Source organism: Caretta caretta, chromosome 6 (assembly GCF_965140235.1).
Source record: "Caretta caretta isolate rCarCar2 chromosome 6, rCarCar1.hap1, whole genome shotgun sequence".
NCBI classification, from domain to species: Eukaryota; Metazoa; Chordata; order Testudines; family Cheloniidae; genus Caretta; species Caretta caretta.
In genome coordinates, this window is record NC_134211.1 from 122,816,551 (window position 1) to 122,842,618 (window position 26,068).

Genomic DNA, 26,068 nt, shown 5'->3' on the forward strand with positions numbered 1-26,068 from the left:
GCCCGTCATGGCGTCTCCCAGCGGCTGCTGGCCGCAGCCGGGCTGGCGGGGGCCCGGGGCCGCGGCGGGGGCGCTGGGCGAGGAGGACGCCGAGGGGCTGTACGTGGCGGTGGAGCGGTGCCCGCTGTGCAACACCACCCGCCGCCGCCTCACCTGCGCCAAGTGCGTCCGCGGCGGGGACTTCGTCTTCTTCGACGGGCGCGACTCCGAGAGGTAGCGGCGGGATCGGGGGCCGGGGGTCCTGAGCTCTCGCCGGGGCGATGGACGGGGAGGGGTCCTGAGCTCCCCTTCTCCGGGCCCGGGAGATGGGGGGGTCCTGAGCTTCCCCCCCCCTCCGGGCCCGGGAGATGGGGGGGGTCCTGAGCTCCCCCCCCCCCTCCGGGCCCGGGAGATGGGGGTGGGGGTGTCCTGAGCTCCCCCCCCCCTCCGGGCCCGGGAGATGGGGGGGGTCCTGAGCTCCTCCCCCCCTCCGGGCCCGGGAGATGGGGGTGGGGGGGGGTCCTGAGCTTCCCCCCGCCTCCGGGCCCGGGAGATGGGGGGGTCCTGAGCTCCCCCCCCCCCCTCCGGGCCCGGGAGATGGGGGGGTCCTGAGCTCCCCCCCCCCCCTCCGGGCCCGGGAGATGGGGGGGTCCTGAGCTCCCCCCCCCCCCTCCGGGCCCGGGAGATGGGCAGGCGGGGGGGGGGGGGGGGTCCTGAGTCTCCCTTCCCAGCCAGGGACAAGGGGCGGTAGGGCGTCTGATCTCCCTCCTGGTCAATAGACAGGGTTGGACGGCATTGAGCTGCTCCTCACCCAGCTGGAAAGATTGGGGGGTCTGGGGGCTCTTCAGCTTCCACGCCAGCTGGGATCTTGAGCTTCCTTCCCCCAACCAGGAGATTGTAGGGGGGGGGTGTAGTGGGAGGGATTGCCAGGAGATGGGGCTGTGTCAGGGGTCTTGCGTTCCCTTCTTCCGCCCGCTGGGGAGATTGTGAAAGGTGTGTCAACACATGCATCCGATAACAAATGGCATGCCATACCACTGCATAACTAAGACAAATGGAAATATATTTTAAAATATTCAGAGGGGGAAACAAAAGTGTAGTGGCCTATTTAAAATGCACATATGTATGGATTTTCAAAATTCTACAGTAAACTCCTAAAATCAGACACCTTGTTTTGATTGAAAACCTTATATTTATTCCTTTCCATAGAAACAGTTCTGACCTTACATGTTTTAAAATTGTCCGAATATTATATTGTTCACTTAATAAAAAATTCAGACCCAATAGTTCTTTCCTGCTAAGAGCTGGATGGATGGGAAGGTTATTTGAATAAGTATTAAGGCTGCAAACAATGTTCTGGTTTAACTATGCACTTCCATAATATATTTTCAACTATTGAGGCATCTTACCTGCTGCAAGATGACCATCTGAGATTCCCGATAAATAGTCTGCACAGCACTGTCTGTCTCTGGACCTTACTTTGAAGTGCCATCTTCCTCATTCATCTTTGGCCAGAATTGTCCCAATTTTTGGCTTATATGTTCTTACCATATTTATAGTCCTTTAGCTGAGGCATCATTAGCAGCTGCTGTGTGTGATTTCTTGAACTATTTTGGGAAGGTCGGGAACAGGTTTGTATGCTTGGGTCTTTACTTTTGGCTGAAAGATACCAAGTACATTTGGTTTAAGACTGGTCAAGGAAATTAGCATCTCTTCTTAGCCGACTGATCTTGAAATCACATTCATGTCACCGCTTGCCACTTCACTCAGGATGTTTTACTGACTTTTTAAGTATAAAAAATGTTCTGTAGATATTGACTCACGCAGATTTGTACTAGTGCATAATCATATGCTGGACCTTTCATGTAGCTAAAAGTGACCATTTCTCCAACATATCTTAAATGTAGAAAGTCCATTTATGGCCTGGTCTGCAAACTGATCCACTTAATGGAACCCATATGCCACTTAGTCATAATGAATTCTGTGGGATATGTGTGGGTACAGGGAGCCCATGTTAACCATATTGCAGGACTGGGGCTTTAGTCTGATCTCTGCTCTTATTAGTGTCATAGAACTACAAATTGACTATATTTTAGCCTTCCCAAAATAAATGGAAACTAACATTTGCTTAAGGCTGTGTTAGGGGTTACCCACAGCTTCTGTGATAATCTCATTTTGATAGTCTGGAACTTAAATGGGCATTTGGGGGCTTCTGTCCTTTTTCTAGCATCAAGAGTTTGACCAAGACCAGGAAACTCAGCTGCAGCCTTTAGTACAGAGTGATTGCTGTCCTTCCATAATTGCTACGGCTTGAGAGGTTTATCGGATACCAGTCTCTTTGGAAGTGGCTATGAAAAAGCAAAGGTGTGGGCGCCCTTTTGGATGTTCCAGAGCCAATGCTTTGATGAAAAGCCCAGCTGTCCTTTCCATTCCCATTTGATATGATGGGTGCTGAGATTTCTGCCATAATGCTCTCTCTGGATCTTACTTGGAAGTTCCATCTTCCTTATTCATCTTTGGTGAGAAAGAGGCTTATAAATTTGAGCTATGTCCTTCCAACTGCTGGAAGTGAGGAGGAGTTTTGTCTCCTCTCTCGCTGCCTTCTGTTTGCATCAGTAGAGAGGTCTCCACTCCTCTACTCCTCTAGCAGCCTCTGTTTTGGGGGCTGTCTTCCCCTCTGAATACCCCCAGTTTCTGTGTCTGTGGCTGCTTGTAGCTTTACCAGGCACCAGCATGACTCTTGAGTTTCACTGCTGTGCACAAGGTTCTGAGTGGTGCTGTCCTTTAGATAAATCCAGTCTGTTTACACAAACACTGAGTTCACAATCCAGTATTGTGTAGCCATAGGCCACAATACAACAGCTTCTTTTTAATCCACTACCTAGAATTAATGTGAATTCATCTCTGTAGCAGGAGACTGAATAGTATGAACGTAACTTAATAATTCTTGTGTTTCTTGTCATTCTTTTTTATTGTAAGATTAGCGGGACGCCATCAACTGCAAAAAATCACTTTTCTGTCTGAAAAGTTGTACCTACTGTTGTTACAAGTAACACCTAAGGTGACTAACTGAAATCTTCTAGAAAAGTAGTCTTTATTTTAGTTTCTGAAATTGAGAGCATTTTGTGGATCGTTCCTTTCATTGTTTCCTCTTTTCAGTTTTTGCTGTTTGTGTGAGTCTTTCACACAGCAATGGGATGAGGAGAGAAGGATTTCTAAAAATGTGATCACCATAAATTGGCAGAGATACTCCGGAGCAGTGCAGTCATTGGAAGTACTTTTAACTTGGTTTTTTTTAATTGACTAGATTTCAAGTTGTGTCCCAATTTTATCATGACAGTCCCAATACTTGGAGCTTTTTTTCTATAGGCGCCTGTTGCCCCCCACCTCCTGTTCTGATCTTTCACACTTGCTATCTGGTCACCATAGCCTTTATTATTATTAGTTATTAATTTATCTGTATGGCAGTAGTGCCTAGATTAGTTTAGTGCCAGCAATTTGTTCAGTGCCATACAAGACACACAGCTGGCCCTTGCCTTGATCCTCCTATCAGTCCTATGCATGACCTGGGTAATTCAACTTCAAGATTACCCATGTAACGAGAGAGAGAGAGAGGAGAAGTGTACCTCATACGAGATCCAGACCTGCTTTTAGTGAAGTTGGTGACACTTATTCTTTTCAACTGGAGTAGGATTGGTCCCACTGTTTGTACTGATTAAACACATCAGTGCGGGATTTTGGGGGGGGGGGAAGGGCTGGAGGGGTAGAAGTTAAAAATAAATGTATCACTATTCATTCCAGACTGGAATTTTTATTATTAGTTTTCTTGTACTCTAGAGTATTTAGCATTATAAGCTATTAGTCACTTTTCATATTCCAGCACTGAGCTTCATATCATTTTTAGACTGCTTAGTGCTGGAGAATATTATACACTAATTGTTTAAACTATAATAGGATTGAAGTTGTTCATATGTCTGGCAAAAATTACATATAATGGTAGCTCACACTGGAAGATAATGCTTATCCTTGATAGGAACTGTCATACCTAATTTTGAGTGTGAGACTAAAGCTCTATTTAGGTTAATTACTAAAGTGCAATTATAATTAAGACTGATGTGTCTGGAAGTCCTCCAGTAATATAAACACCAACATCCTTCTTTCCATTATTCATATAGGGCATCTTGGCATGTTTGAAATCCATGCCAACATCCTTACATTTGAGCATGGATGATTAATTTTTCTGGAAGTTAACCAGACCTGTCAATCAGAAAACTTTGCAATGCTGTTTACACATGACAAACGCCAAAGCCAAGAATTAACTTGGGTGTCTTAAGCAAGTACACTTTTTGTAAGTCCTGGTTTATGGTTAAGGCTATGTTTTAGTCACGGGTATGTTTAGGAAAAGTTCTGGACAGATCACAGGCAGTAAACAAAAATTCACGGCCTGTGACCTGTCCATCACCTCTACTATATACAAGTACGCCTGCAGGTGGAGGCAGCACCAGAGCTGAGAGGGGAGGGACATGTCACTGCTTTCAGGGAGCCTCCCAAGGTAAGCGCCAACCAGAGCCCTCATCCTCCACACCCTCGCCCTAGCCCTGAGCCCCCTTCCACACGCACCCAAATTCCTGCTGGAGTGGCCCGAGACTGCCCCAGCAGGGGCCAGTGCGACTGGCCCAGGGGCTGCTCAAGCTCCTCAGGCAGCCCCCTGGCCAGCCGCGCCGGCCGCTGCAGAAATCACGGAGGTCCTGGAAAGTCTCAGAATCCATGACCTCCGTGACAAACTTACTGCCTTATTTATGGTCAGATACAGTGCATGTTTGGAATTAATGAGTGTTCTTCAAGTGCTGTCCCTGTGGGTGCTCCACTCCAGGTGACGGTGTGTCCCAGCGCCGTTGATCGGAGATCTTGCGTAGCAGTGTCTGGTCGGGACGCACGCGCTCTGTTCCATGGTTAGAAGGAGGAAACTCAAGTAGATGGGCAATTCTTCCATCCTGGTCTGGCAGTCAATATTCATACTGTACTTGTATTCAAAATACTGTTCCTTTAATCATTTGACAAGTCAAGCAACTGACTGTTGTTTTGGAAACTAAATGATCATTGCTTTCCGGCAAAAGAGACCTTTCATTTTACACTATTTGACACCATTACTATTTGCCAGCCTAGAATGCTTGTTTGCCAGTTTGTCAAATAATCTATCTTTACCTGACTTGGAAAGAATAAGGGCAATGTTTGTTTGTTTTTTAAAAAAAATTCTCTTATGACAGTGATGCTGCAGGTATTCATTTGCTATTTCCTGGAAACTTACAGGCTCTGGTCGAAAATACAAAAACTGAAATGTAATGAAAATTTGCAATTACATTTTTTGACTGGGACAAAAAAAGCTTTTTCCTTTTCTCACATTAAATATGGACTTGGTAGGTATAGTCTTCCTCCAGGATGCATGCAACAAGAGGAGAGTACATTTCCCAGGAGTTGAGGTAAAGGTAAAGAACTAAATTTTGTCCACCTCAGAAGTTAGTGGTATAATTAAGGAATTCAGTAAGTGTAAAAAGTATATTAATTATTTATTTAATACTTTAGGCCCCAATCCTGTAAACCTGCACATCCTTAACTTTACACATTTCAGTGGGACTACTTGCACACACAAAGTTAAGTATATATGTGTGTGCATATAGGATCAGGGCCTGTCATAGCTGTGGGTGCCAATCAGGGTCAGAGTGTTATTGTGCTAGGCACCATACAAATACAAACAAAAATATCTTCCTTGCCCTGAAGAAAAGTGACATGAAGAGGGATACAATCAGATGTACACAATATTCATAAAATGTGTAGGTTTTTAGTATAACAAATGGATACAATGACAGCTATCTCTATCAATTCCCACTTTTGTCATTGCTGTTGAGCACTTACCAATTAATAAGTAAAAACAACAAAGAGTCCTTGTGGCACCTTAGAGACTAACAAATTTATTTGGGCCTTTGCTTTCATGGGCTAGAACCCACTTCATCAGATGCGTGGAGTGGAAAACACAGGAGCAGGTATAAATACATGAAAAGATGTGAGTTGCCTTACCAAGTGTGAGGTCAGTGATCTTTTCCAGTTGTTTCTTTCTAATGATTGCTGACACTAGAGAAATAATTCAGAGGAACATATACTTAGAGAGACGTGTCTGTTGGTACTTGAAGCTAGAGAAACCTTCATTTGCTTATAGATTTGGTGTACAACTTTATATATTCTACATCGTCTCAGTTATATGTAATAGGAATATCTATAACTGTTCATTCAAAGTTACACTTGTTTCCTTTTAAACTAAAATGGTGTGTGTGTGGGTGTGTGTGTATATATATATTAAAATTAGGAACATATTAAAGGGATGGCACTTTGTGTTTTGAAGAAACCTGCTAAATAAATCTGTGTGAGCTGCTTGACACTACTGATGGAGTGTGTGTGGTAGTCTACAATTTTTGCTGCCTTACATTTTGTTCATTCCCCTCCTATTTTTAGTTCCCCTCTGAAGTTAGTTCCAAATACATAACAATTTGTCTTCGTTTTCCCGAAAGTGAAACACATGATTCTTGCAATTAGTTTTGTCAGATTTCCAGCACTGTTTTCCTTTTTTCCATCACCTGTTAATTTAGTTATAAAAATACAGAATTGCCATAAGCCCTCTATGCATGATTACTGGGCAGTGTGTCCTTGGGCAAAGTTACATTTGGTTATAGCCAAAAGTCAGAGTTACAGTAAGCCTGTATATTTCTCCAGGGTAAACATAAATCTAGTCCAATGCCCCTTGTGTAATTTTTCATGATCTCTAGTAGATTGGGAATGTTCCGAAAGGATGAATGTGCTGAGTTTTGCAGGTTGAATGCCAGTTATACCACATTCCTCAAACTCATGATCTGCCTCTAGCTTCCGTAGCACTCCTGTATTTTTCTTAGAGAATAACACATATTTGTTTGACTAAAAATATTTCTGGTGCCATTTTACTGTGTGAGTCTGCCAGCAGGAATGCTGAATAAACTCTGTCTAAACCCACAGTTACACTATATCCGTGAGCTCTCAACTCTCAGCATTTTAAAGAAAGCCTTACACCGTTCCATTGTCTCAAATCAAATCCACGTCGTCAGGCAAAGAGACATTCGAACCTGTGAAGGATTAACTTGCCCTTGGTCTTTGATCCTTTGGGTGCTTAGCCTACATTTAGATCAGAGCAGCACTGTGAAGCATAGGTGAGGTTTGTCACAGGCTTGGAAACCTGACTACAATGCTGGAAACAGTAACCATGATTTTTTTTTCAACTCTCAAACTAATAAAAAGTTGCTGGTAAGGAGACCACTGCTTTTCTACTATAAATCCATGGCTCCCAAACTGTGGTCTGTGGGCCACAGAAAGCTGGCTGGATGCATGGTACTGGCTCCTCCATTTGTTCCAAGAATCCTCTGCAGGTGTCCAGATTCTTCAGTGTAAAGACGAGCAAGAAGGCCTCTCGAGCCAGCTGGCTGTGAGAGGGTGGCATCTTAGTCTTCTGATTGGGGATAGGGCTATGGAGGGGCAGGAGAGGAAACAGGAACCTCCCTCAGATCTTGAATGTTGAGTAAGAATGAAAGTGCCAGCCACCAGCAGGAGAAGAATATCTAAGGGAGAAAGGAATGAGGCAATCAGGTAGTATATCAGGAGGAGGCTGGACATGGCGTCCAGAGGAGAAAGGAGCTAAGTGACGGGGTGAGAGAAGGAGAGGAGGCCGAGGCAAGTGATAAGCTTGCTTTAAAGACAATAAACTACACCAAGAGTTTAGTAATATTACTTTTCCCTGCATGTGTTAGCTGAAGTTGCCAGAGGAATGTAATACCATCATGAGTGGGAGGGAAGGAGCGGAGGCCTGGGCCACATATATCTATTAAGAGGATGTCCTTGCAGTGCAAAAGTTTGACTCCCTAAAATAAATGAGTGGGGAGGGAGGGGAATGTGGGACTTTGAATAAAGTGGAAAAATTGCAGTCCTGCACCTTCCTGATGAAAACTTTTGATCCTCTATGGAATTATCTTTGGATTGGAATGTTAGCGTATGGCGCCCAGTTGAGATGTGGGGCAGGATGGGTACAATGCCAAAGCAGATACCTGGGAATAAGTCCAGTATCTGCACACGGACAGAATACTAGAGAGTAACCCCCCTAGTTATTTCTCTTGCTACTCCCTTGTTAACTGTTGGTTCTGTGTCTTCACGGTTTTTGTAGGCATAAGGTATGAACATTTGCTTTTCAAATATAGCCTTTTAATATCAGAATAGACTTGCTTAACTAATTCACTAAAGCTGTATGAAACGGTACGCTTTAAGTTCAGAATTTCAGAAAGACTTTGAGTTCCATTTATATCTTAAATGACTGGAGAGTTTTTGAAATTTGTGTGCCTTTTTTTTTTGTTTTTTGTTTTGTTTTGTTTTTAAACAAAACTTATTGCTGAGTTGTAAACCTTTGAGAATAGTTGTAATTAAGGATAATGCTGACAGGGCTTGATGGAAAACTAGCAGATGTTTCTGCAGTGTATGGGTTCTGTTATATTACAGTGTGTCCTAGGATATGTAGATATGTCTACACTGCAATCACTGGGTGTGACTGCAGCTCGTGTAGACCTACCCAAGCAAGCTTTAACCTAGCTAGCTGGCATACTGAAGCACTTGCTTCAGAGCGGGTTGTAAAATCCTGTCCGGAAACCTGGGTAATAATGTGGGCTAGCCCTGCAAGAAATTACCCAGAGTTCCAGGCGAGCTAGTACAACCCATGCTGAAGCACATGCTGCTGCAGCTTCGCTGCTGCAGTACCCTGGCTAGCTAGATTAAACCTAGCTCCGGTATGTCTACACAAGCTGCAGTTGCATCTCATGATTGCAGAGTAGACCTACTCTTAGAATTCTGTAAGGTTTCACATGAGCCATGACTTCCTGAGATTAAGACAAACAATGGGGATTTAGATGCTTTTAAACTTCAGGGCTCTTTTATTAATGTTTCAGATACTTTGCATTATCTCATTGTATAAAATACTTTGTTCGTAACATCAATAAACAGATAATCTATTCTCTTACAGGTTTTTAGACAAGAAAGAGAGGTTAAAGCATCTCAAAACCAAACAGAGTGAATTCCAAAACCAGTAAGTTATAGTTTAGTTCTTGGTAGTGTTGTCATTGGTTGATTACAACAATTTTAGATAAAACATTCTCTCTAACCTCTTGTATTTGTCACATGTAATCCTGATTGTCAGCTAATCTTCAGTTATGATCTTTTTCCCGTAGTGTTTTAAAGGCTATGGAAGGGAAAAGGATAACTGATCAGCTGGTGAGTTATTTGAAGTCTTCATAGTTTTCAAACTCTTTGTATTCCTAGATCTTTCAGATTATTGTTTCATTTTAACTTGGAGATGATGTACTGTCTGCCTGAAAAACATGATCCCAACAAAACTTAAATTGATTTTGGACACACAGAATTTTCAAAGCTACCAGTATTCATCATTTCTGGTTATGTATTTAGTCAGTATCCCTTTGATTTTGCCTGACTTCACTGTAGGAAGCTTCTGTTTGCTTACGGCGTTCTTCTGTATAGAGATGAGACTATTTGAAATTCTTGGGATCTGACTTTGTTAAAAATATCCCGGTACTTCTGAGTTATAGCTGTCGGTGTTGTTAATTTCAAGTTGATGGATTAAATTTCGTTTTTGTCATGCAATCACTGCATGTTCTTTTTCAGAGATGGAAAATAATGTCTTGCAAGATGAGGATTGAGCAGCTGAAACAAACCATTTGCAAAGAGAATGATGAAATGACAAGAAGTAAGTAGTGTCTCTGTATCTGCCAATTGTAATACCTGTATTGCTTTGAAGAGAGAGCATCAACCCATGTAATATTGAGTTTTAGCTTAAAAGAAAAAAGTGCATTGCAAACCCTCCCCTCTTAAACCTGATGTGTGATCTTATTTGGGAGATAAATACAGGAAGGTCTATTGGAAGTGGAGATAGTGAGTGATCTTTGTTAATCACTTTTAAGTTTGGGTTTTAATTAAAGTAGATATGTATTATTCAGCTGAGTAGATGTTAAAATCCTTCTGGGACAGCTTGAATGGAGTAAATGTTTAGCAACCTATTCCGTCTTTCAGCTGTATCTCCAAGAATGACTGATTCCAGAGCTTGGTACTCCTGACGATTGCCACTTTGATAAAGAGTATCAAACAGCTCATGAGCTGCTCTAAATTTCATGTAGTTATCGGTGAACGTTAGCCCACATCAGGTGCCTGATTTGGAGCCAAATCCTGAAGTCCTTACTTGGGTGGCACGCCTCTCACTGAAGTCAAAGGGGATTTTGCCAGAGTAAAAGCTGCGCTTTAGCCTTCTGTGTCTTTCATTTTAATGATTTGACATAGATGGGAGATTTGCAGTGTGTCAGGTTTCAGGAGACAGCGTGAAACGCTGTTTACGTTTGAGTGCTCAGCTCAGTTTTAGTCTGCTCGAGGCTTCTCTAAATGTCTAGCTCAGAGATTGTGCTCAGATTTAAAAAAACGTATTCGCATAGTCATTGCTGTACTAACATACTCATTTGCATAGTCACCCCCTACATTAGTAACTTGACACCTATTCTTGCACGCAGATCCCAGAGGCTCTCATTCAGGGGGCTGTTAATGAAATCTAGCACCTATCTTGGAATCCCTCCCAGATGGAAGAGAGTCCTCACAGCCTCTTTAGGAATTTGAAGTAGTTTTGACCTTGGAACATGAAATTCTTCAAGTTTTCAGAAATGAACATTAATTTTCAGAGATGCTGAGCATCTGTCTCTCCCGTTGACAGTGATAGACTGGGGTGATCAGCCCCTCTGAAAATAAGGCCCTAAGCTTTTAAAATATCTGTTGGGACCATCTGCCCATGAGGGGAGGTCAGGATGGCAAGTGTCATGGGAGGCTCAAATACCTGACACGTGTTCTATGGGACAGTTACTAGTGTGACTGTGTTTACATTGGTCAGGCAGGACAAACATGGGACGTCATGCTAGTCTGACATAATCTGGGGGACACTTTTTAATGATTGTATAAACCTGGCTCAGGAGGTGTCAGATATTTGCTAATAGCCGTTGTGGATAGGCCGTGTGTCATTGTGGGTAATCTCATCACACCATCTGCTCCATAAACTTATCAAGCTCAGTCAGATACTCCCCTTAAGTCATTATTGCTGGTAATTTTAACAACTTTTGAACTTGTTTCAACGTTGGAATGGTACATCCCCCTCCTTCTCTCTTTCACGTGCCACTATTGGCTCTAGTGGTTCAAGACAAAGGCAGAACCTGTAACAGGCAAGTAGCTCTCAAAATGCAGTGCACGTATGTAAAAGTGGAATTTTTTCTCCATCTGTGTGGTTTTCTTTAATTATTTAAAAGGTATGTTTGAGAGGTCGGGTCTAAATTGTTATTAGAGGTTGTGTTGATGGCATGAGAATGTTTGGAGGGAACTGTCTGATTGGTGGTGAATCCAGATTTTCTGCGCTGCTGGAGCAAAAAGTCCGTTTTCCCACAGTTCAGTCAAAAGTCCATTTTTCACCATTTTGTAAAGCTGAAAGCACTCCAGGCTGGATGTGAAAGTGAAGATTAATTCCATAGTTTCCACAAATTGGACTCATTGCTTGTTTTGTGCTCTGATTTTCTGTAGGTCAGCCGTTCGAATGGTCTGTTCCAATATTTTCTTGATGATCTTTCTAACACACAGAGTTTTTTAAATAATACGAGGCAGCTAATTTCAGTAATAAACACTTCAATCTCTCTGGTCACGCAATCACAGACATGAAGGTCGCTATCTTAAAACAAAAAAACTTCAAATCCAGACTCCAGCGAGAAACTGCTGAATTGGAATTCATTTGCAAATTGGATACTATTAATTTAGGCTTAAATAGAGACTGGGAGTGGCTAAGTCATTATGCAAGGTAGCCTATTTCCCCTTGCCCCTCCCAAGACGTTCTGGTTAAACTTGGATTTAAACTTGGAGAGTGGTCAGTTTGGATGAGCTATTGCCAGCAGGAGAGTGAGTTTGTGTGTGTGTGTGTCTCCCCGGGAAAAAAGGGTCGGGGGGGGAGCCTGGATTTGTGCTGGACATGGCCCACCTTGATTACCATGCACATTGTAGGGAGAGTGGTCACTTTGGATGAGCTATTACCAGCAGGATAGTGAGTTTGTGTGTGTGTGTTTTTGGAGGGGGGTGAGGGGGTGAGAGAACCTGGATTTGTGCAGGAAATGGCCCACCTTGATTATCATGCACATTGTGAAGAGAGTTGTCACTTTGGATGGGCTATTACCAGCAGGAGAGTGAGTTTGTGTGTGGGGGGGTGGAGGGTGGGAAAACCTGGATTTGTGCTGGAAATGGCCCAACTTGATGATCACTTTAGATAAGCTATTACCAGCAGGACAGTGGGGTGGGAGGAGGTATTGTTTCATGATCTCTGTGTGTATATAATGTCTGCTGCAGTTTCCACGGTATGCATCCGATGAAGTGAGCTGTAGCTCACGAAAGCTCATGCTCAAATAAATTGGTTAGTCTCTAAGGTGCCACAAGTACTCCTTTTCTTTTTGCAAATACAGACTAACACGGCTGTTACTCTGAAACCATAGAGAGTCTGTCCCTTTTCACACAGGATCATCACTCCAGGATCTTATGTGCTTCACAAGCAACATAAATGATAATAAAATGTCAGGACTCAGTCCTGACCAAACAACTATCCTGCACCAGGATAGCATTCCCCAAGAAACCTAACAAATGTCTCCAAAATTATTCAAATTACTAAAAAATGAAACCTGGTTGATGATGTTGCTAATGAGACCATAGACAATGAAATTCATTGTCATCTGAGGGCTATTGTTTAAATTAGCTTGCTAAAGGAAAAGCCTTTAATATTTAAGACATGTCTGAGAAGCCTCTTCTTTAAAGATCTTGATAATCATCACTAAGTCTCCATCACCATATGTTTGTGAAAGCTCTTTTCTGCAGTGAATTATTTTGTTAACAGGTGTTCATGAAGCCAAGTTTCTGAGGCTTGGTGTGTCTGATTCACACGCTGAATACAGGCAGCTATAGTAATTGAGGATGCTAGCATGTTATAGTTCGTTTGACAGTATAAGGTATTGTTCAGTGCTATCCTTTGCGGTAATAAAAGGCTTGTTGTGTTGGGATCCACATGCCCTGAGCGAGCATACGCCCTGTGACAAGTCAAAGAATAGGTACCAATGCAAAGGTGGATGACACAAACTCTAAACAAAGATGTGATCCACACTCATTTTGCAAAAAGAACAGGAGTGCTTGTGGCACCTTACAGACTAACAAATTTATTAGAGCATAAGCTTTCGTGAGCTACAGCCCACTTCATCGGATGCATAGAATGGAACATAAAGTATGATATATACACACACATACAGATAAGTTGGAAGTTACCATACAAACTGTGAGAGGCTAATTAGTTAAGATGAGCTATTATCAGCAGGAGAAAAAAAACTTTTGTAGCGATAATCAAGATGGCCCATATAGACAGTTGACAAGAAGGTGTGAGGATACTTAACTTAGGGAAATAGATTAAATATGTGTAATGACCCAGCCACTCCCAGTCTCTATTCAAACCCACTTAATGGTATCTAGTTTGCATATTAATTCAAGCTCAGCAGTTTCTCGTTGGTGTCTATTTTTGAAGCTTTTCTGTTGCAAAATTGCCACCCTTAAATCTTTTACTGAGTGGCCAGAATGGCTGAAGTGTTCTCCTTTCCGGTTTTTGAATGTTATGATTCCTGATGTCAGATTTGTGTCCATTTATTCTTTTGCATAGAGACTGCGTCATGCTAATTTCTACATTTAATCTACATAAGTAGAAGTGTTTATACCAGCTAGTTAGTTAAATTGGGAGAGCATGACATTCCTGCTCAAAGTCCAGAAAATATTTAGACAGAAGGTATAGAAGAAGCTCAGTGTCAGTTTCAATCTGTTGTTTATAGACATTCAGAAAAGTTGTACCACTGACAGGTTGTACCACTTAGCAGGGGGGAACTGTTAAAGAATTTGAAAAATAAGCTGTCAGATATCTGGTTTTCTATAAATATCAGGAAGGGATGACGGGTTGGATCACAGAAACCCCCTGGGAACTGCCACCTGATGTGCCAAGTCTACTTCTGCCCCTGAGTTCCTGCCCTGGCAGCTTAAGACTTCGGTGCCCTGCCTGGTTTGAGCCAGACCCGCTAGCCTGCTGCAAACCCAGACCCAGGTCTGAACCACGTCCCCAAACAACTCTAGGCTTAACTGAAGGCAGCTTACAGAAGTGTTCCTGTCCTTGACACTCAGGTGCCCAACTCCCAATGGGATCCAAACCCTGAATAAATCCGTTTTACCCTGTATAAACCTTATACTGGGTACACTCATAAATTGTTCGCCCTCTATAACGCTGGTAGAGAGATATGCACAGCTGTTTGTGGTCCCCCCAGGTATTAATACATACTCTGGGTTAATTAATAAGTAAAAAGTGATTTTATTAAATACAGAAAGTAGGATTTAAGTGGTTCCAAGTAGTAACCGACAAAGTAAAGTGAATTACCAAGCAAAATAAAATAAAACATGCAAGTCTATGTCTAATCAAACTGAATACAGATAAAAACCTCACCAGTTCCAGTAATCTCTCTTTTACAGACTGATCTCCTTCTAGTCTGGGTCCAGCAAGCACTCACACCCCCTGTAGTTACTGTCCTTTGTTCCAGTTTCTTTCAGGTATCCTTGGGGGTGGAGAGGCTATCTCCTTAGCCAGCTGAAGACAAAATGGAGGGGTCTCCCCCGTGCTTAAATAGACTTTGTCTTGTGGGTGGAGACCCTCTCTGCTCTCCTATGCAAAGTCCAGCTCCAGGATGGAGTTCTGGAGTCACCTGGGCAAGTCACATGTCCATGCATGACTCACGGATTTTGCAGGCAGAAGCCATTGCCCACATGGTATTTTTAATGTCTCCAGGAAGACTTCTTATGTGGAATGGAGCATTTCAAGATACATTGTTCCTTAAGTGCTTCTTGATTGGGCACTTAACTTTGTGAATTCCTTTCTCCAGGAACTGACCAAATGCTCTACTAAGGTTATTTAGAAATCAAGGCAGTACACGGCCAATATTCATAACTTCGAATACAAAAATGATACATGCATACAAATAGGATTAATAGATTCAGTAGATCATAACCTTTACATAAATATGTTACATGGCATATGTAGCATAGAACATATTCCAGTTATGTCATATATATTCATAAGCATATTTCCATAAAGCCTTATGGGGGGCACCGTCACAGGATCCCCTTGCCCCTGTGTATTCTGGGGGGTTTTGGGACATTGGATGGTGTAGACCAGTGCTCTAAGGTAACACCAAGCACACACACTCTCATGTGCTTGGCTGGCTGGTTCTTGCTCACATGCCCAAGGTCTAACTGATCTGGGCCCAGGAAGGAATTTTCCCCCCAGCTGAGATTGGCAGTGACTTTAGGAATTTTTCTCCTTCCTCTGCAGCATGGAGCATGGGTCACTTGCTGGGATTATCTGGGTGTATCTCACTTAATCAATTCCTTGCAGGATCTGCAGACATTGGTGCACCTCAGTCCCTCCTATTCTCTGCCTGTGATAAATAATAGTTCAGTCTCGGGAGGGCTATAATATTTTGGTGTAATTTCGGTTAGTGTACTGATGCTGGGTGGTGTTGGTGGCCTGTGATCTACAGGAAGTCAGACAAGATGATTGGGTGGCACCTTCTGGCCTTAAACTCTATGACTCACCCTCCATGTGAGCTACATTACATCATTCGTTTTCCAAGGATAACACCTGCTGTTATTCTCATAGGCTCAGAGGGGCTTCTCAGAATTAAAGATGAGAACCAGAAGCTTTACCGCAGGGCTCAGAGGCATCAGGAGAAGAAAGAGAAGATCCAGAGACATAACCGCAAGCTCGGAGACCTGGTGGAGAAAAAGAATTACGATTTGAGAAGCCAACACGAACACTTGGCAAATCTTCGACGGTCACATATCCTGGAGCTAACGTCTGTCATTTTTCCCATTGAGGAAGTGAAGACTGGCATGAGGTATGGAATACAGAAATTTTTTTTATGGAATACAGAAAACTGAACACGAGTTGATAGATTTGCTTTCTAAGTATTTGTCTGTATCTTGTGGCATAATCAAGCAAACTGGCATACTGGGGACTGTGAACTGGGTCCTAGGTGGGAGCCAGCTGTGGTCACTCAATTAGGGTGAACTGCAGAGAATGGGGTAGACAATCCCCATAAAGCTAGTGGATATTCTGATACCTAGATTTACCAAGCCAGCATAAAACAGCTCCATTACCTCACTGGCTACTCGGAAGTCCAGACAACACAGTTCCCTTAAAGTGATCCAGCCTCAGGCCTCCATCCAAGTACCCATGTCAAATTTGATGAAAATTTCTGTAAATCTTATTTCATCATATAAAAGAAAAGGTTCCACCAATCCCAAAGGATCGGACACGTCACCTCCCCGGTTAATGAATGTTTCAGATCTTACCCAAATACACGCTACTGCCAATTCCTATTAATTAAACTAAAATTTATTAAAAAACAAAAGAGAGAGAGACTGGTTAAAAGATCAATATACAGACAGACATGAGTTCAGTTCACTGAGGTGCAGATTCATAGCAGAGATGGTGAGCTTCGTAGTTGCAAAAAGTTCCTTTAGAATTCAGTTCATAGGTCATAGTCCAATGTCCAAATCTCATATTCAGGGCGTATCAGCACAACTGGGACCTCAGTCTTGCGACTCAAACTTCACCCGATGAAGTCTAAGCAGATCTGAGATGACAGAATCAGGACCCAAGGATCTTTTATACAATTTCAAGTCTTTTTTGACAAGTTGGAATTCCTCAGGGAACAAAAGTTAATTAGGTCCATCACCGGTACTTAGCTATACGAATTAACATAAGACCATTTGTTCGTTCCTCCACCATTCACAGTACATTTCAAAGAGAGATGAATACTGAGATATCCCGTGTTTACAATTCATTTACATGATAGGATGTTCTTTTGACCTCCGAATTATCAGAATACAGCATAGACTGGGGACTGTTGATTACATTGTCCATCCTACTCATACATATGTAAATATACAAAAACACAAACATTATCTCCCCACATGTCTTTTGAGGGTTATTTATTTTGCAGGATGTTTAACCCTTTCTAGCCATGCATCACAGGGACATAAATAGTAAGTGGATTGTACACTTAATTTTAACACTGTTTTCTAACATTACATTCTAAACTTTTCTTTTCCAAAACAACTTATTATATATTTCAGCACTTGTCCAGTTATGAACCTTTTGCCCCTTAGTAAGAAGTCATTATGTAGGCCCCAATTCAGCAAGGTATTTAAGCATGTGCCCAAAGGACATGAATAGTTCCACTGAAATCAGTGAGTGGACTCATGTAGTTGGTCCGGCATGTATTTAAGTGACATGCTGAACTAGAGTCATGGGCTGGGCTAGGGAATCCCCTGTACAGCCTTTGCAAAGCTAGCCGCTTCAAGTTCACATATTCACCCAAAGAGTTTGACTGCGTTTGTTACAGTGGATACGTTGAACAAAATACGGAAAGTTGAAACTATGTAAAAGGAAACTTTATAGACCCATCAAATAAAACATATACTGGAAGATTTAAATAAACAAAAAACTGGGACTGTTGATCAGAAGATGCAAAGAACAGTTATCCTGGGAGCAGAGATTTTTGCAGGTTATTGTTTCAGGAATTTTGCTGTCCTTTATATGTGACTAAATGGCTGCCAAACCCATTGCCTGTATTAAAGAACTCTAAAAACCCTGGGTAACAATGTGTTTTTTTCAGAGACCCTGCAGATGTTTCTTCTGAGAGTGACAATGCCATGACCTCTAGCACTGTGAGCAAGCTTGCAGAAGCCAGGAGAACTACGTATCTCTCTGGGAGATGGGTGTGTGATGACCACAATGGGGACACCAGCATCAGCATTGCAGGGCCTTGGATAAGTCTTCCTAATAATGGAGACTATTCAGCTTATTACAACTGGGTGGAAGAGAAAAAAACTACACAAGGACCAGGTAAGAAGCAAAGTTTTATTGACTTTCTCCGTGATCTGGCTCAGTCTGTAGAACTGTAAGTTGTGCGGCCAGCAGAAGGCACTTCAGGACTGAGACCTCCCCAGATGGTTTTGTGCAGCTTTCTAGCTGCAAATGAGCCATTTCACCATAGTCCTAAGGAGATGAAGGATTGCTCATCAAGGGATCAAATCTTTGTAATTCTCTTCTGGTGGGGAGACGCTAGTGAGATATATAATACAGAAGTGTAGTAGAAGAAAAACAATGTCAGTTGTTGTTAACATGGTTTACATGCTGTAAAGCAAATGTAACAAATATTCCAAGAATTACTGTTTTCTACTAACTTCTCCCAGCCTTGTTGTGACTGAGTATTGGATTCCTAAGGTTCTGAATATTGATAAATGATGCTGTCTTGGGTCTGTTTCATTAACAGATCAACCTGGATATGATTAAAGCCATAATGGAATGATTTCTTTATTTCTTTTAGATATGGAGCATAATAATCCTGCCTATACCATCAGTGCTGCATTGTGCTATGCAACTCAACTCGTTAACATTTTGTCTCATATACTTGATGTAAATCTTCCCAAGAAGTTGTGTAACAGGCAAGTGGTTCCACATTTTTAAGAAGCTGAATGACAGACCAATTTTGAGCTGACTTTAGTTCGCTCTTGTTCTGTGAGCATAACCTACAAGAAGCTGTTACCTGGGCTGGCTGGTTTGTAATGGCTTTACGTTTTTGTGTAACTTACTTGTCTTTGGGAGGGCAAATAGGGGCTTGAAGTCCAGTTAATATGTTTTTGAGAGCCCAGAGTTTTCAGCATAGGTCAGATTTGTTGTTTTTCACTACAAACATTCAGTGACCTCAATTTAGGAACGCAGTATGACCTAGGATTAATAGAGCGCCTCTCATCCTAAAGGAACCCACAGAGCTTCAGTTCTGTGGCCCAGTTCGACAACTTAGTCATGTGACTCAGTACTAGTCATGTTGAGAAAGGGCTGAAGTGTGGAGCTCTATAATACGCACTGTGCCACTACAGTGCAGCCATCTCTGGGGTGAGGAGCCAAACCAGTGGGAAGCACTATGCAAACTACAAATTTTTTCAAAAGTGCCATTGAGTCTTTAACGTCTGTGCAGAGCAGATGGGCTCCATATCCACCAGGCTGTATGGAGCTCAGTTTATCTACCTAGGTTGGGGATGGCTCTGTCAACCCTGCAGAGGTCTGAACCAAAAGCTACAGAGACTTTTTCAGTATTTAAAGCTAGAAGTTTAGACTGCTAAGAGAAACTCTCTGGCCCTAATGGGCCTTTCTGTGCTCCTAACTTACTTCTATTGAAGCTAATGGCATTATTCATGGGAATAAGATGGGCAGAATCTGGCCCCAAATGGGTGTTGTCTGGTAAAAATTAGTAAGCTTGCAAGGTGAGGATATGTGTTCTCACAAATGCTCTAGACACTGGTGCTATGATGGATTTAAACAAATGTTTAACATGGGGGTGTTTATCTGTAAGCATATGGTGATAAGCCAACAGAGTGCTCTGAAATAAAGATCAAGTTACTGGCTCAAGACAGTATCAACAGCTTTTCTGTGTGTGTTTGTTTTTCTTTTTTTAACAGCGAGTTCTGTAGCGAGAACCTCAGCAGGCGGAAGTTTACTCGGGCAGTGAAGAAGCTGAATGCCAATATCCTTTATCTTTGTTTTTCTCAGGTCTGGTGAATACATATTTAGATTCTTTGAACATATTTTAAAATAACTGAAGTTATAAGGATCCTCCAGTAACTACTATTTTTCCTCTTTCTCCATTTTTCTAGCATGTAAATTTAGATTTATTGCATCCACTACATACACTCAGGAACCTGATGTACCTGGTCAGTCCAGACACTGAAAACTTGGGCAGGTAAATAGATGGAACGTTTGTGTCTTGTCTCCATAATGTAGAATTTATTTTTAAATTCTAAAGGTTTAACTTATCGTCATGGTTAGTATCGCTATGAGGGGCTGATCCTGCTTCTTCACTGCAGCTGTGGAAGGTGCTGACCCAGCAAACCAGAGGGGTTCTTTGTGGCAATCAAGATGGTTCCAGTGTGGAAATGGGGGAGGATAGCATTTGGGGACCTGTATGTCAGAGAATTCTGTCCATATTTTAAAAAAGATGTTGTAGAATTGGAGAGAGTGCAGAAAAGAGCGAAAAAATTATCTGAAGGCTTTAGAAAATGCCTTACAATGAGAGACATAAAGAGATCAATCTGTTTAGCTTATCAAAAAAAAAAAGATCAAGAGGTGTAACCTTGCTGATGAGCCATGTGGAAGTCAACATGCTTCCACATGATGATGGAATTTGTATTTTTTTTTTTTCAGTTTGGGTTTCTAAAAATCCAGGAAATTTATGTTTAAAAGAAACTACATTAAAAGAACATTAAGGTTGTGAAGACTTAAAATTGGAAATGCCAGGGTTAAGGGTACCTGTGCTGTTCGATGCCCTGTGCACACCAGGAAGGAGATAGGAGTTAGAGGGCCATTCCTGGTCTTCTCAGGTCAAGATGGGGGCAGAAAATCAACCCATGCTTCTTGCGTGGCATCACGGAACAATACAATCAGACTGAGCAAATACATTTACAAGTACGGGCTCATGAGTTCCACCTATGAGTTTGTCCTGGATCTTGTACATGATGGAGATCTACAGTGGGTAATTTCATATTGGACACATCCTAGTATATTGAATTTTATACTGAACTAGCTTTAAAAATTAAAAAACCAGCAGTTCTGTAGCAGTCAGAGACTTCCACCATCATGGCTGTCAGTGAATAATTTCTCTGCGGCTTTTTTACTATTTCAAAGTCCAAAGCAGAGCACTGTTAGAAATTCCTCCCTCTGTAGACCAAAACTTCAATATCACTCACCATTTCCTCAGCATATGCTGTCATTACTGAGTATTTCTCTCAGCCAACTAATAGAGACATGGTAACCACGTAATATAGCTGATTTACACTCTTACTTGGCCTTCATCTGCTTCCCAGTGTACCCAAGGTGTAGTTCCTCTGCTGTTTTCCACTGTGGGGGCTGATGGGATTGTGTCGATGTGTTCACAGGTCTGGGCCATTTGAAATAAGTGCTGATCTCGAAGACTCCATGGAGTTTGTGGATCCCGGTGCTGCTGGTGAAACGGATGAGAGTGGAGACGAGCACGTCAGCGATGAAGAGACTGACCTAGGGACGGACTGGGAGAATCTGCCAAGCCCTAGATTTTGCGACATCCCCTCTCAGCCGGTAGAGATGTTACAGAGTCAGAGCACGCAGGCCTCCCCGCCGATCGCCAGCAGCAGTGCAGGTGGAATGATCTCTTCTGCTGCAGCCTCCGTGACGTCCTGGTTCAAGGCATACACTGGACACCGTTAATGAGCACGTGGGAAGGATCATAGGCCTTGCGGAAGGAATCCCTCCCCCGCCAATGCTGTAGTAACCCTTACATGTTGAGTTAAGTAGTGCCTGGAATGCAAGAAGTCAGACTTTAATTTTGTAAACCGGAAGAACCTTTTTATTTACTCAAGATGACTGTGACGGTGACGTTTTGTAAATTAGCTAGACCTATGCTTCTGACTTATTCCATAAGGGCACTTGCTGTCTCTGAATTCTGTCTGCATTGTTGAATAGTGAAGAAAAAGGGCCCTGCAGCAGTGTCCAGATTTTTACTTCCTAGAGGAGGAAGTTTGGAATACTCGGATCAGGGGCAAGGATGGGGAGAAAGCTGCTAATAATTCAGACTGGACAGTGGTGCAAACACACACGATTCACATTTGGTTAAACTCCCTACAGAGTTTTGTTCGTGTGTGTTTAGCTCTGGGTCACATAATGCATAGAAAACTTACAGCACAACTGTACATTTCGAAATCATTGTTTGTTCATTCAGGATATGAACATTTTTAATGTGGTTTTTCATCTTTGTTGCCATATTTTTAAGAGAAAGCAGCATGGATGGTGACTTACGACGCTGATTGCTTTTTTAAAAATGGGGTTCTGGGTTACGCTCTTGGGGTAGAAAACTGGTTCATTTCATGCTGTTTTCATGAGCAGGTTGCCTAAAAGTTTCATGTTGTCCTGTTCAAAGCACCCCGGGTTTTTACTATTAACACCCCCGCACCAAAGAAACACTGGACGTTCTCTTAACTGGACCCACATTCGCCAATACAGAAGGATGACATTGCTGCAATAATATCCATCCATTACATCTCTATGGTCTCCGTTTTCACTTCAAGCGAGTTTAATGAAGTTGTGTGTTCTCCACACTACATGCATTTGAAAAGCTGTTTTATTTTGTGTTTATAGTGGGGGGAGGGTTTCTTGCTCACTAAATACTGAGAAGTCCATTTCACTGCAGAAATGCTTATGGCGCAGTCAGCCTGTCTGAAAAACCCCGGAAGATGTGGTGTGGGCAGACGCTTTCATTAGCAAGCGCCCCCCTGCAGCCTCCTGCCTTGCAGATGCGTATTACTTTGCTTACAAATGTTTTTCTCAGTGAGGCTTCAGAAACACGTGATTTACATTTTATCCAGCTGAGCCGATTTTACTTCATCATGGGGTAAATGGCATAAACACATGTCCCCCTCCCACTCCCCTCAAATGGAAGATCTCAGCCATTCTACCTTATTGTTCTCTTATGGTGACACATCTGTTCCTGTACAATGAGCTAATGCTTATGTGGGATTACTTCGTCATCTCTGGGTGCGTGTGTACTTGTCAGATATTGGCTCTGGGGCTTGCTCACCTCACTCTTCCTTTCCCTCTGTAGTGATTTTTCTTCTAACTAGAAGAATGAGGTGTATGACTTCCTGAGTGCTGGCTCACATAACTTCAGCAAGGAGTGCTGGAAGAAGGGCAACTTGTAATACTTCTCTGCCCCCGAGTCCAGGCAGATTTACACACAGTGACGGGCTTTTTTTAGTGAAGTGCACCAATCACAAGCTCTTCTCTCTCCCTTTTCCCTCTTTTGTATGGCAGCTTTTTCTACGTGGCCTCAGGAGTGAGGCTGTGACAAGGAAGCCTTCGGAGATATGGATTTCCTTTATTTTTTTCTTATTTTCTGACTTTGGGGGATTTTTTTTTTTTTAAACCAAAGACCCTTAAATCTGTAATGTTGGAACGTAAACTTTTAGATGGGATTTCCCTCTATCCATACAACTGCTTTAGTTGAAACCCAAGACTGGGGTTCATTCTGGGAAAGGGAACGGTTGAGTTAATAGGAGAATCGTCAAGAATCTTGGTCTAATATAGTCTGAATTAAGACTGCCAGGTCCCTAGAGACTCCTACTGAGGATAAGACTGGAACTCTGTCCAAGGCTGGGAGAAGCTAGGATTCCGTTACTGTGTTAAGTAAAGGCACTTTACTAGTTGCAGCTGATCAGATCCCTTGGTGTGTGTGAGCAACCAGCACGTGCTCACAAGTACTGTATTTTGGGCTCTTCGTGTCACCTCTGATATTACTCGGTTCTCCATTTATTTTGCACTGGACCCCACCATGTAAATATCCTTTTACGTACACATTTCTACCCCTGTTTTATGTGCTACTTATTACAACTTTTTTCATGTAAACGCAAGAACCATCATTGTTTTATACACTAAAATTAATTAGGTACTTCACAAAAAATCTTTAAGCCATAGACCGTCATAAACATCATGTTTTCCGTATTTTGAAATAATTTCTTTGCAAACATGTCATTTCACTCAACGTGCGCAGAGGCACCAAAAGATTATTGCAATGAGATGGGACATAATATCTTTTCAAGAAATGCTTTTGTAACAGAATACAGAATTTTTTTCTTAAAAAAAAAAGAAAAAAGAAAAAAAAGTGGTTTGCACGTGTGTAGTGACGGGAGTGGGATGGTTTGTGTCCAAACCTTGAGTGCACTTGACTGGATTAGTTTATAGATTTTGTTTGTTTTTCCCAGGGGTTGTGAGGGGGAAAACCCCCTTCAATTATGCATATTCTATTTGAAGGCAGCCAATGGAGAATTTATTAAATGATTTATGGTACCATGAATGCAGGAATTTCCACTTAGGCCATGATTTTTGAAAGCAACTAGTGATCTTAAGTGCCCAACCCAAGATTTTCAGGGACAGGGCTGAGAACCCATCGGCTGAAAAACAGGCCCCTTTCAGGTGTCTCAAGCTGGGCATCTAAAAATCACTAGTCATTTTTGAAAAGCTGTGCCTTCCTCTGCAGCTTCCAAACTGGTGTAACGAAACACAAATGTTTTATCTAAATTTTATTGTATTACTGCAATAAATCTTTAACGGTAATTTTCCAAAGGTGTATTTTTAAAGAAAAAAAAATGATCATGTGTGTTTTGTTCATAAATATGGGGAAAGAGCATCAGTGTTTAGAGAATTGAAATGTACCTTATGCACTTGAGTCAAGTCTACCTTAGAAAGGGTTTGCTGGTATAGCTACCCTGGCAAACCCCTCCTAGTGTAGGCACAGTTATATTGGCCAAAAAGTGCGTTTATGGGTATGGCCTACTGACGAGCAACATGCGCTATACTGCCAGAAGCACTTCTTTGCCCATTTAATTTTGTCTACACTGGGGCTCTTTCTGATATAAACATGTTGCCAAGAAAAAAACTCCTCCCTAGTTGACATTACTATATGGGGAAGTTTCTCAGGTAGGCCTGGCTTCGTTACAGATGTGGCTAACCCCAGTCCTGGTTTTGAACACATCTGCATTGGGGGCTTTGACTCCATCCCTCACGTGTAACAGGACCTGCATGTTCTCAGGGCTTCTCCTCCTGTAGGGTGCTGCAGCTGATGCTGCTGTAAGGCTGCGCTCCCAGCGTGGGAGTTAATCCATCCCCCCAGAAGGTGGGACTGATGTAGAGAGAAGCTTGCCTGTTGACAACTATCTACAGATGGGGTGAGGTCAGTAGAACCACAGCACTCAGGGGGGTGAATTTTTCACACCTCTGAGCAACATACTTCTATCAAGAGAGGCCTGGAGTGTAGACCAGGCTCTGCCTAAAGTGGGGGGAGGGGAAAAGACATCTCAGACCCTGAATTAGAATTTACCCTTTATTTAGCAAATTCTGGGGCTCAGTTCTGCTCCCTTGTGCTCAGACTGAGACTTGCCTTCCTCTGGGAGGCTGAGGTGGTTTGATAAAGGAGTCTACGTATGTGCAATATCAATATAATCACCAAGACAGCCTACTGGTCAAGAATATGCAAGTCGTGCTCTGTGCACCCAGCTACTTAAAGCACAGGTTAGGCTGGTTGGATGGCAGCTGGCCCTCGTCACTCCTGCTCACTCAGGCAGCCGCAGCAGTTGTCGTCTTTCCCCTTCGGTATGTACATTTTTTTTTCTCCTCCAAGACTCAAGGGAAGTTTCGCTTGGAGGTTTCAGACCATCTCATGCTCATGCCTGCCTTGTCCTAACAGGGTGACCAGGGTCCCACCCATCACCCCAAAGGTGATCACACTAACCCCTATCTAGTTACAAAATATTTTCCTCCAGCAGCTGCTATTTGTGCCTTGCTGAGCTGGGCCTGGCTGCTGTGAAGCGACAGCATTTGATCTTATCTTTGTGGGGTGGGGGGGGGGGGGGAGTCTCCTTCTTCCTTACTTTAACTAAAGCTCAAAGCCAAATCACACCCCATCCTTTCTAGGGTGGTTTTGCTGCTCTTTCCCGTAGGAATAGAAAGGAGAGCAGCACTTGCACCTGCCTAATGTTTAGTTTGCAATGTAGGTGTAGCTGTGGTGGTCCCGGGCTACGAGAGAGAGGAGGTGGGGGAGGGGATATCATTTATTGGACCAACTTCTGTGGGTGAGAGAGCAGCTCTGGAGCCACACAGCTCTTCTTAGGGTCTGGGAAAGGAAATCTTAGCATCACAGCTAAATTCAAGACAGAAGAGACTGTTTAGCATAAGGACTTTGAATGGTCCTTTACTATATGTGCTCACTACTTATGCTAAACAATCTGTTCC

The 26,068-nt window shown here is 42.7% G+C and overlaps 1 protein-coding gene across 1 annotated transcript; it reads left to right on the top strand.

Moving 5' to 3' along the window:
- Positions 1 to 24,394, top strand: ATG14 (autophagy related 14). The gene is made up of 10 exons (XM_075129976.1): positions 1 to 213; positions 9,062 to 9,124; positions 9,267 to 9,309; positions 9,718 to 9,799; positions 15,848 to 16,085; positions 17,871 to 18,100; positions 18,585 to 18,702; positions 19,717 to 19,807; positions 19,912 to 19,997; positions 21,190 to 24,394. The coding sequence occupies exons 1-10, from the start codon at positions 8 to 10 to the stop codon at positions 21,494 to 21,496; spliced, it is 1,464 nt and encodes a 487-aa protein (XP_074986077.1). The 5' UTR covers positions 1 to 7; the 3' UTR covers positions 21,497 to 24,394.
- Positions 24,395 to 26,068: the final 1,674 nt, after the last annotated feature.